The sequence below is a fragment of the Nanorana parkeri genome, unplaced genomic scaffold (assembly GCF_000935625.1).
Source record: "Nanorana parkeri isolate BGI_ZX_2015 unplaced genomic scaffold, ASM93562v1 scaffold422, whole genome shotgun sequence".
NCBI lineage: Eukaryota > Metazoa > Chordata > Amphibia > Anura > Dicroglossidae > Nanorana > Nanorana parkeri.
In genome coordinates, this window is record NW_017306690.1 from 999,552 (window position 1) to 1,011,458 (window position 11,907).

Here is an 11,907-nt window from a genome sequence, read left to right on the forward strand (position 1 = left end):
TATATATATATAAATACCACCTAAGGTTATGACAAGATATGGAGGATGTTAGCTCAAATCCCAACAGCAATATGGGTTACTAAAGAGAGACCCATCACCCTGCCTTTTAGAAGGTCTGTGTGTGAGGATCAAAGATAACAACCTTCATCATAATCTTAATAAACTTGAGTCTATACCCTTCATCTTGATTGAGAGATAGTGATACATAAATAATATTAAAAAAAGGCGGGCAGCCTCATCTATGTTTCTCGTAACTTAACGAATTTCCAACTTATGTGCAGCCTACTGTTTAGTGTAAGCATTCAAAGAGCAAATAAAAGCAAAAATGACTATTGTAGGACTAATGGAGAGGAAATTAGTGGTGCATTAAATATATTAGGATATTCTGTTGAAAATAACATTTAACCAGAAAATGTGTTTTAAATCTTTTTTAGAAACCATTTTTTAAGTGAATAGGATTAGAGCAAAATATTAACAATTTCACATAGACATACCACAATCCATTCAGCAATATTTTCATACAGTTCTGGGTTGAATATAGCCTTTTTCAATCGAGCCAAAGGACCATCAGCATCAACCAATCGGCATCGCATGAAGACATCACAATATCCTTTGAACTCATTGCAGGGTGATCCTGGCTGGAGAGTGATGGTTTTACCCTTGAAGAAACTTTTCCATATATCAGATCCAGTACTTGCACAGGTGAGAGGTTTCACTACAAAAAGACAATGCAATGAATATGCACAGATCTATAAACTTTTGGAATACCTTTTATTAGGTAAAAAACAGAATTCAGTTACTTGAACCAAACAGCAGTCCTTATTTAGTAAACGGACTTTAGTAACTTTAAATGAACCGTTAGGTGTGAGCACTTTAAACTTTGATGTTTTTCTTAGCACTGCTATACTAAATAAGCCTGATGGTGTTTTATATAGTCTACAAGGTTTATTTTAAAAAGGAAAACTACCTCTAAAATCTAATGTACTTGAACAACAAGCAATGTCGCAAAAAAAGTTGACATTTCCTTCCCTGTACTGTAAGAGCTGTAGTCACAGATCGAGGAAAAGGTTGAAATAGGATTTTTATATTGCATGTAAAACCATTTCCTTGGCATATGCTACAGGATGGCTATTCTGAAATCATGGATTTTACTGTCACTTCAAGGAGATTGGGCACTGGCAAAGCAAAGCTGCAAGCTGTAGCAAGAATAGACCATAAACTGATGGAATGGACACGTCTTGTAACGTACTCCAATTAAATTTTACAGGTAAAAAAAAAATAAAAATTTTTCGTAACCTTATATTACAGGACACAGGTAGTCAACTCTGGAACCATGGGATGTCCGACAGCAGTTCAACTGATGGCAGGCAACACATCCTTCTAGGCCACTTCGGTGTAGCAAGAATCACCAGAATGCTATCCATCTTGAACCTGTGGCGTAGGGGAGGAAGAAGCTTTAGCAGGAGAAAGGCCCCGCAGTCAAAAAACAACCTAATTGCCCAGAGCTCCAGAAAACTGATTGTGAGCCTAGCCACCTCAGATGGCCAACTCCCTGGTATTCAGAGGGTATCTAGGCCTCCTCCCCAGCCTAACAGGCTGGCATTCCTGATGAGGACCTTCCAGACCATCAGGAGAAAGGATTTCCCTGATTCCAAGGGCCGGAAAGAAAATCTGTCAGGGCACGCCTGGTCTTTGTTGGTCCGGAGCTTGGAGCGATAAAAAGGACAGGGCCTGCATGTCCAACGCTGCAAGAATGTTGAGCTGCAACAATATGGAGTGAAGCTAGGCATATGGGACTGCCTCAAAAGGGCCACCATTAGGCCCAGGTCCCTCAGTCAAAGTGAATGGTTGGACAGAGACTCCTGTACCATAGGGTCCAAAAAACAGCAGTGAATACACTGGAGTTTGTTCAGGAAAAGGAAGCCCCTGAACAGATCTAAGCGATGAGTTAAGATTGACATATTTAAGATCCACCCGATCCTCTATAGGGGCAGCACTGTCCATTGGACATTTTCTGACAGAACCCAAGCTAACTGTCCCCTCAGTAAGAAATTGTCCAAATATCTCATAACTGGGACACCCCGAGACTGCAGCAGAACAAGGAGATAGCACCTTGTTGAAGAGGTTCTGTGGACAGGCCAAACGCAAGGAGAAAAACTGTTAATGTTACGTGCCCACAGCAAAATACAAGTAGTGTTAGTGTGTTGGGAAGAGGGAGACATGTGAGCAGATGTCTCCCTTGTGTAGATGGTTGCGAAAGCCAACAGATGTTCCCTAACTTGTGACAAGGAGAGGAGGACTTGTTTAAGGACTTGGAAGTCCAGGGCCTGAGAGAAACTATAGATGCTTCCTTGTCTTAGGAGTAGAGGGTATCCCAAATGGAGATTTTGCCTTCTTTTTCAGGAGCATAATGATCAGTCCAGTGTTAATGAATAATACTGTTCTTAATGTCCAGTGACTAGCCAAGAGGCATTCCCCATCAAAGGGCATACGCAAGTGGTGTACCTTGCACCACTTGCAGACACAATATTTGAACCAAAGGGTCTTTGAGTGTGTACCGAAAGGAGGGCAGTTCTGGTTACTAGGCGAGTAACATTCGCTAAGCCATCAAAACAGAGTAGGACCACAGGCATGAGCAACAAGTGAATAGATGGGGGGACCTGTTAGGCTAGAACCAGGATCCTGAGCCATATACCTAAACCAGATGGCTAAAGTCTGGCAGAGTGAATTTGTAGCAACAGCAGGATGCAGAGCAGGGCCCGCAAGAGAAAATAAGTCCTTGGAAAGGGCCTATTAACCAAAGGAGCCATAAATACTGAAATGTCCTGTACAGGGAAGATCAGAGTCTTAAGACAGAAAATGGCTGGACCCACTATGGTTACAGCCACCTTGTTGAAGGGACTCCTCGCACGTGTTTTGCCCAGCAATAACCTGTTGAGAAGTAGGGATCTCTTCAGAGTGCACAGGAAAATTGTTAAGCTGGGGTCCTTTAAGAGAACCCAGGCTGGCAACCTTCGGCATGGCCAATACAAGTTGGTCCAGGTACGGACAAGTATGCACTGTATAAATAAAAAACGAAATAGTATCCTCAAGTATAGGATAGGAGTTAGTGTCAGCAGACTGAAACTCCTCATGTACCAAGACATAAAGACAGAAAAGGTACATTCCCCATGATCCTCAGATGAACGTGCAGAAAAAGCTGCAGATATGGGACTACATACAGGCTCTGGAGGAGAGGGTGTGGCAGCTCCCATGCAATGCACCCCATGTTCCGAATTCAGCCAAGGTTACTGGAACTTCCTCCCTGAACGCAGACCATACCTGGACAGTGGTTAAGGCAGTTGGTGTCAGGCACTTTATGAGGTACACTGCAACCCACCCCTGAACTCTTAGTGGATCATAAACCGAAAACCAGCATGCCCCTTGCCATTATGATCTGCCAATCTGCAAGAAGTTGAGGCAGAGCTAGAGATGCAGAGGGGAACGCGTGTCAGATGTACTGCGGCCCTTGCGGAAATACCGCATATGTAAATCACAGCTCTTAGTGTGCCCAATAAATGTGATAAAAGCTCCCCGACAACAAAAACAATGCATCACAGCATATACAGGGCACATGTAACATACTAACATACTAGAAAAAAAAAAGTGTCACTACACCTCAACAGAGTGTCTGCAACATGTTTAGAAAGTGTCCTAGCACAGGGGACGATCCTAGCACCTGAGACGATCCCTGAAAGGAAACCCACAAGGAGTGCATGCTCACAAGGAGCAGAACAAGCTACATACTCACTCATGGTGGTCAAGAAGACTGCAGTCCCAGCAGGGCATCCAGAACAAACCAGACAGATTTTGCCCCTTTGACGGGCATACTCCTGAAGGAGGAGTCTTCAAGGACATGGTTACACCAGGCGGTTGTACCACGGCCACTGTCCTGCACAGCACCCTGCGTTAAGCTCACCTTGAACCTAACACAGAGAGCATTGCCCGGAGGGCAACATTTTAGGCCAGCCCTGCATCTTCTTCCTAATAGACTCCAGGCACAGTCCCTCAAGGCGTCAACTGATTCAGATACTGCAAAAAATAAATAGCTGAGAAACATTACCACAACAAAAAGCAAAGTGGTTTGCTTCTCTCAGAGTAGGGAGAAGATGTCCGTGCTCCCAAGGACACTAAAACTGAGGCTTGCTGTGAGTGGGAGGGGTTATACTGGACTGTTCTTGCATCTTTACCAGTGTCCAAACTCCTGAAGTTGGCATGAAAACGTATGGTTTCAAAATTCCATCCTATGTTCTGCAGTGTACGATTAAGAAAATGTCCTTGTTCACAATCAGTGCACATGTATGCAGACCAGGACAGAGCACATTCTACCTACAACAGCTGGCCATCAGTAATCACCTGTTGGAGGGTGTGTGCAGGACATTGAAGGAGGCAGCCCATGAGTTTAGCAAACAGTTTGAGATCTTTTACTCAAGTGACAACATATACTACACCAAGAAAATTTATGGATCTTGGCATTGAAGTCCATAAATCAAATATGTTTGTAGAGAAGATTTCTTTCATGGCCGGTCTGTAAATATGCCGCTCTTTACTGCACAGTGCAGCCGGTAAAAAGCTACAAAGCAAAGTTTGCACTGGTTTGTTCCTGTAATTACAGCTCTCTGAAGTGAAGGTGTGCAAAACTGGTAAATATGACAAACAAGATTATTGCACAAACCATATGTAAATCAAACAAAAAACAAATCCGAACACATTGGACATTATTACGGTTACAAGTCTCCCAGGTACCAGATCCTTGCGCTGAGAAACTGAATGGTAGAATCAGACTGAGAAACTGAATGGTAGAATCAGACTTGTCACTTTAAACAAGATGCACTTGCACATAGTTTATAAGTTTGTTTTATTTTTTAACAAGGCCACGGTCTAAGATGCTAAGGCTGCTGGTGGCAGCACCTAACTGCCCAGGCATTTTTAAAGATCAGCTACCCCATCTTCTAATTTTTACTCATGAGCTCATATACTCTAATGTCCTGCAAAGCATTGTTCACTCCCTGCTACTTTAATTTGGTCATTATTAGCGGGGAGCAGCAACTAAGTCCAAACACATCCCCGCATCCACGCCCGCCCTCTCTTTTCATGGCCACAAACGTTCCCCACCCTCTGCATGCACTCTGGGGTGAGGGGCAGAGCAGAATAGCTTCTTCTTGAGAACTAGTAAAGCTCATTAAAATTGAAAGTCAGGCTTCTGATTTTCTGTATAACAAATGACTAGAGAGACTAGGAGCGTTGCTAAAAACATGGATTAGCACTGCATTTGGATACTAAAACCCTATAGTACTACTTGACATGGGCAAAGTACTAATGTTTCAGAGTAAGTGATAGCTGGACAACAATACCTGTCAAGCAATCATTTATTACTATTACTATCATCACCAATTGCAATCATTGTTTCTTGAACTACTAGGAACATCAATGTGGGCAGCAAAGATAGAGCTCATCTTTCTTTGAAGAGATGAAGAACTTTGTTCTGGACAGATCTATATACAACCACAAATTGGTGGCATGTTTCCAGCAATATCTGTTGTGTAGTATAATAAAAGAAACTCACGTTTTTCCATGCAGCAGACATGACACAGCTCTTTATCATCTTTGCCATCAGTACTAGCGCATGTGCACTCTTCAAGGTCATACTTTTCACAGATGGAACCTGCACATTGCTGTAGACACAGGTAGAGGATATTACTAAAAACAGTCATTCTTAAAAAAATACAAAAAACAGCTACTATTGTTTTACTTGAATTGTTTGTTTTCTAGAAACATCTCTATTCCTTCAATTTCTTTTATCATATAAACAAACATCCGCACCCCCCCAAGTTTTCTGTGCCAGATATCAGCTTATCAGACTATCAGGTTACAAAACTATGTCTGATTACCTTTATGTTTCCATGATAATCTAGTGGGGGTATGATTTTGTTCCCACCTTCCCCCCCTTCTTCGTAAGTGAAACCAAATAATCCCTTAAGCCAGGGATGGCCAAACTGCAGCCCTCCAGCTGTGGTGGAACTACGAATCCCATGAGGCTTTGCACGATTCTCACAGCCCAGACATGACTCCCAGAGAGAGATGCTGCATGGGATTTGTAGTTTCACCACAGCTGGAGGGCTGGAGTTTGGCAATCCCTGGCTTAAGCCAACAATTGTGTTTAGGGCTGTGTGTGCCAGGGGACAGGTGTTTAAAGTCATCCAGATCAAGCATTCACAACCAATCACTCTTTATTGTCGATGATCAGGATCTTCTACAACTAAAACCCACAAGGTAATGCTCCTCACTTTCTACAAATAGCTGCGTTCACACATCAATATTTACCCCTTTGATGCAGACTTGGGTTTGACGGTTACACTCTGTTAAATTCTCTCTAGGCTCAGATGGTGGACACTGTGCAGAAAAACCATTGCAAATTCCCATTTGTGCACAGTCAGATTCATCACGGCATTTCTGAGAGCGGTCCTTGAAGGAGCACTGTGGTGTACAACAGGGACCTTGGCTAGGACTGAAAACACAAATACCAATCATTAATGTTATAGGATATCGATGATAGAAAATATTAAAATCTGGTATGAAAATATATCTATCTATATATAGATATATCTATATATAGCGCATCAGCCCATCTTGTCACATACCTTCTTACTCAAGCATATAACTCCTTGCATCACAGTAAACATTTGTGGAGATCTCACCGATAGGTCAGTGACTTGGTCATTCCAACAAAGTATTTACCATGTTTAAGATCAATCAATCTATTAACTGTGATCGAAATCTGTTTGTGTACGGTCTTATTGCAGCACAGGAATTTTATTACACTGGTACAAGTTTCAGCAGAGGAATTAATTTGCTGTAGTGACAAAAACAGGATTTTTGTTTTACCTGTAAAATGTTTCTTGGAGTACATCACAAAACACAAGGAGTTAAATTCTTTAACCACTAAGTAGGGATGCACAGATAGCAGTATTTGTGCCGATACTGGGCATTTTCACAAGTACTTTAAAATACATTCGGCTGCCGTAGGGTCCTGCATTTGCTTGGGACAGTGTGGAAGCCTTGTGGGGACCTCGTGGCAGCCGTTTACAGCTCCCGCCGCACATTTCCTCCTTTTCCTTTCCGCCGTGCAGGGCCCGGTGACACCCCACACACAGCCCTGGTCAAATGGTATTATTCTGCATTGCTTTGTAGCCTTTGGTCAAGACACTCTAAACCCAGATGTTCGGAATGTCCCGTTCCCAGAGAGCTGAGAGGGCTGATAGACATTCCCCCCCCCTTGTAAAAGTGGAGGTGTCCCTTCACTAGGAAGAGGGCTCATTCGCAGACTTTGAGGGCTTGAAGGACTAGATCTTATTACAGAACTGTATGCACTGCTTGGGCTTGGAGTCTGAGGCCTGGGAAGGACAAGATAAACTTTTCATAAAAGGATGGAACAGAAGATCTTGCTACTGGTGGCTTTAACTTCTTCTGAGATAAGAAATTACTTTGCCCTCTGTGACTTCCTAGATGCAAGTACCTAAGGAATTGCTGAAAAGGTGTGCTCCAGCAATAGGGAAGGTGCCTCCTACAGGGGAGCTCATAAGGCCAGAATTTAAGCTGGTCTGTAGGGCATTGACAGCCCATTTCTTAAGGAAGCCATCCTCAATATGGGCAAACAATTTTTCAGAGTGATCCCAGTCACCATACAATACAGACTAACTGCAAGTGTGCATGGAAAGCATTAAAGTCTCAAGGAGAGCAGCCATTTTTCCCATAAAATCAGCCACAACAGCGGTGAACTCCTCTCTAAACAATAAGTGAATTGAGGGTGTTCTATAGGGTGCAGAGACCACTTCCTTATCAACCAGTGAAACTGACAGTGGGCGGAGCCATGTGGGGTTGCCAAGGGACTAGTTTCCAATCGGGTCCACTGTGCTACTGGCTATTAGCTGGGCAATCCACTCACTGCCTGCTGTCAAACACAAGGGAGGCAGACCTGATGGAGAACTAGTCTGAGTGCCCGATCGGTTTCTGCTTACCCACAGCACAAGTCCTCGGCCACTGCACTCTGGCACAAACCTTAGTAAAACGCAGTCTGATTTTATCAAGACTCCACGTAACCGAACTGCACTGAGGACGCAGTGCTCATGATCACTCTGGCGTCAGTGAGCCTTTGCACTGCAAATAGTGTTTATTATGGAACTGATCATATGCTGTTCCATAATAAGTACCAGAATAATTAGGTTGTTCAGCAATTAATCTGTATGGATAACAACTAACTTCTGTAAGGGAATGAATAGAGAAAACACTGTCAGAGATTTTCTTTTGCTGTGTAATTTATCTGAAAATTCCTAGCTCTATATTTGTGTAAAACATATACATAAAGTTTGTCATTCTGCATTGCCTGAGAAAAATGATTAAAGATACATTTCTGGAATTACCTCTAACAGGATTCCAAAACAAGAAAAGTATGCCTTGTTACCACCAAAAAGTGTAATTTACAGTACAATATAAAAAAGTAGCCACAACGATTAGAAGTCTTTAGCGACATCAAATCCTGACATGCTGCAGTTCATGTCAGGCTCAGTGTCACTAAGGTTATTATTGGCTGTCGCTGAGTTTGGGGCAGCCAAATAATAACCAAAAATTAATTAAAATTATCAAGCAGTCATAGTGACATCCATTCACTATGTACTGGCTTGTCAATTATATCAAGCAGTCAAAACACTGGCTTGTCATGTCCCCAATAACTGACAGCGAGAGAAGTATTCTGCGCAAGTGGTGCTTTATCTAACAAATGCATGGGTGCCAATATTTTTGGCCATCACTGTATGTATGTTTAAACATACATAAGCACATACTATTATAAAAATGATCCCCTCACAATGAAAATCTGCTGCGGAGATGCAGTTTTGTTTTTTACCCTAAGGGTTTTTTTTTTTTTATTTAACCCCTGATGACAGCGATGTTCAAAGTATGTGACTGTACACTGCAAATTGCGGCCGGTTTTTGAGGAAGCAGACAAAATTTGCAGTGTGAGAGGCTGTCTTGCTCCCTTTCGGCCAGCATCCCTCGATCAGCTGATCGAAGGAGCCTGCCAGAAAATTTTTGAACAATTAGAGGTGGCAGCCAATGAGCTGCCTCTCTGGGCGGGTATTCTGTCAGGTGCCGGCAGCCGATGTATGCAAATGGGGATTCCTCGATCGACACGCTGTTGGGGGATCGGGTCTATTTTCTATTATATTCCAGGTGACAACTATTAGCTTTTTGGCAAAAAATTTATTGAAAATGTTAGCTTTCAGTTTTAGGCTGAGAAGCACAAAAAAAATATGAAATCCTAGGCATTTAATGTGTTTCCAAAAAAATGACAAATAAATGAATTTATTGAGATGCATTTTTTTTAGCTGTGCTATTTAAAAAAAAAAAAAAATCAAAACTGGGGAAAAAGTGTTTTCTTGAGGCATTAGGCTGCGATATAGAAATATATAGCCCTATCTGTCCCCTAAAAAAACATATATAATATGTGTGGGTGCACTCAGTAAGAAAGTATATTACTGCTGTGGAAGAATCGCACAGCAAAAATCTAAAAAGTGTGTCATTAACGAACAAAAACTGGAAGAAAAAAAACAAAAAGCATGAAGGTTTTAAATATTTTTGGAATACATGAAATCTAAATGATTTTAAATTAAGCTGAAAACACAGTTCTCAGAAGGAGCAACAAACTGCTTTTAAATTAAAAAAAAAAAGCCTTTCAGAAATATCAGAAATACACAGTGAATCATTTGGTTGGCCAGATGAAGAGGTTTAATCAAAGATCAGAACAGAGCAGATGAATGATCTGAGCATCTGCCAATGGAATAATGATTACTATGAGGTGTGAGGTTGCAGCACCCCAGAAACCACTACAGTCAAGAGTTTACAGAGAATTATGTGAAAAGCAGAAAAAAACATCCAGCAATAGGCAGTTTGGTGGACCAAAACCCCTGGGTAATGAGAGATGTCAGAGCAGCATGGTCAAACTTGTTCAAGCAAGGCAGAAGTTCATAATTTATTAACCATTCCTTACAACAGTAGTGTGCAGTGTGTCATCTTTTATCATACAACTTGTTAAAACTTGAAGTTGAATTAGACAGCAGATCACATTAGGTTCCCTGCTGTTAGCTCACAAAATGTAAATTAGACAACAGCAGGAACAGGATTACCAAAACTGGAAAACCAAAGAGTGGAACTATTTGGCATGCTCAGCATACATCCATAGATCCACATTGTATCATTAATTGTTTGGGCTAGTGATGATGTAATGGTTTTGGGAAGGCTTTTACAGGTTGCGACCCTTAATAAATGAGCATTACTTGAACAAGATAGCACACCTAAGTACGCTGGGCACCTTTTTTTTGGGCACTGGATAGTACTAGTACCTAAAAAAAAAAGGTAGCCAATGTGTATAAGAATTATTCCTCATGTTTTGTACAAAATATTTTTTTTTTCTATTAAAGAAAAATTACTGCACAACATAAAGCAATCAGATTGTGTATAATGAATGTAAAATGTCATGCCCAACAATTTCTATCAGAATATGGAAATGGGAACACTTAATCATACTGACAGCTCAATGCCAATCTGTAGCTATAGTCTCCTCAACAGAATTCTAATCTTTGTACAGCCGTTTTGTTGCCAAAGTGATTGGCTTATTTATAAAGACACGTACCTGCAGTGTTTCCCGGGCTTTAATTTGCATTTCCGGTCTTCTGGCTCATTTGCATTGAAGCAGCATTCATCTTTACACTGGTCACTGTAACCACAATCACACTCCTCTCCTTGTTCCACAAGCCCATTACCACATATAGGCTGGCCAGACTCTGTAACACATGATCACATGAAACAGCTTTAGACAAAGTGCAGTCATTCTTTTTGCCTTCCTCCCCTGACCTAAATGGTCACACACTCAACCTTTCGCACATCCAAGACTGATTGAGGGTCAGACATGAATGTGATACCTGCTTAGATTATTTGTGTGTATCTATCTATCTATATTTTTCATATATTCATTCCACATCACTTGATAAAGCGGACATCTTAGTCTGACTAATATCCTAAATATCCCCACCATGTCCACTAACATTAGAATCATTTAATCCCCTTTTGAATAGGAGTTGCTTATAATCAATTAGTAGCACCAACAAGGGTATTATCAGCAAGTAAATGTATAATACTCAAACATATTTTGCCGTAAGAGCTACACTTGGGCAGTATTTTATTGTACAAATGAATCTAGTACTTATGTCTTTGTATAAACAAACATGATTTCTATATAAAATTTTAAGTTAGGTTTATCACTGCAGCACCTGGAAAGTCACCAAAAACTATTTTGCTTTTTTTGTGTTTGGTACTTTGGCTATGTATAGTCTGGCTTCTAGAAACCAGAGCCCCATAGCTTAGGCTTAAGTCGGGGCTCTATAATAAATTGGAGCTTACATTATATACATACTACTTCATTAGAACAAACGTACATACCAACAAAACAGTAATTCCTTTTCTTATCCAGAACCTGACTGATATTTCGGACACTACAGAGAGAGAATTTGTTGTTGTTCAGTTTGTCCCCAGATGTAGCTCTGGCATACATGATAAAATTGCCATGCTCCTTGAATCCAACATTCTTTGACTCTCCTGGAGTACATTCAGAGCCAGAATCATGCTGTAAAAATAAAAAATATGAGGTTTTGTTTTTTTGTAGCAAAAACCAAGAAAAATACAGACTATGTATGTATGTATGCTTCCTAAGTGAGAAATCCTCATTCTAAATTGGCAAAACGCTTTCCTCCAAAGCTGGTGGGTTAACCTAGTTTTGCAGTGCAAGAGAGAAGTGAAAAAGCCAAGAATGCAGGG

At 41.2% G+C, this 11,907-nt stretch overlaps 1 protein-coding gene across 1 annotated transcript in view; it reads right to left on the bottom strand.

Annotated features, from left to right (window-relative positions):
• The window catches only part of ADAM10 (ADAM metallopeptidase domain 10), a 161,328-nt gene that overhangs the window by 6,160 nt on the left and 143,261 nt on the right, over positions 1–11,907 (bottom strand). The window contains exons 10-14 of the mRNA XM_018559924.1: positions 11,533–11,716; positions 10,727–10,877; positions 6,364–6,547; positions 5,606–5,714; positions 495–715 (exon numbers count right to left, since the gene is read on the bottom strand). Of these exons, the coding sequence (XP_018415426.1) occupies positions 495–715; positions 5,606–5,714; positions 6,364–6,547; positions 10,727–10,877; positions 11,533–11,716 (849 nt within the window). The remainder of the gene's footprint in view (positions 1–494; positions 716–5,605; positions 5,715–6,363; positions 6,548–10,726; positions 10,878–11,532; positions 11,717–11,907) is intronic.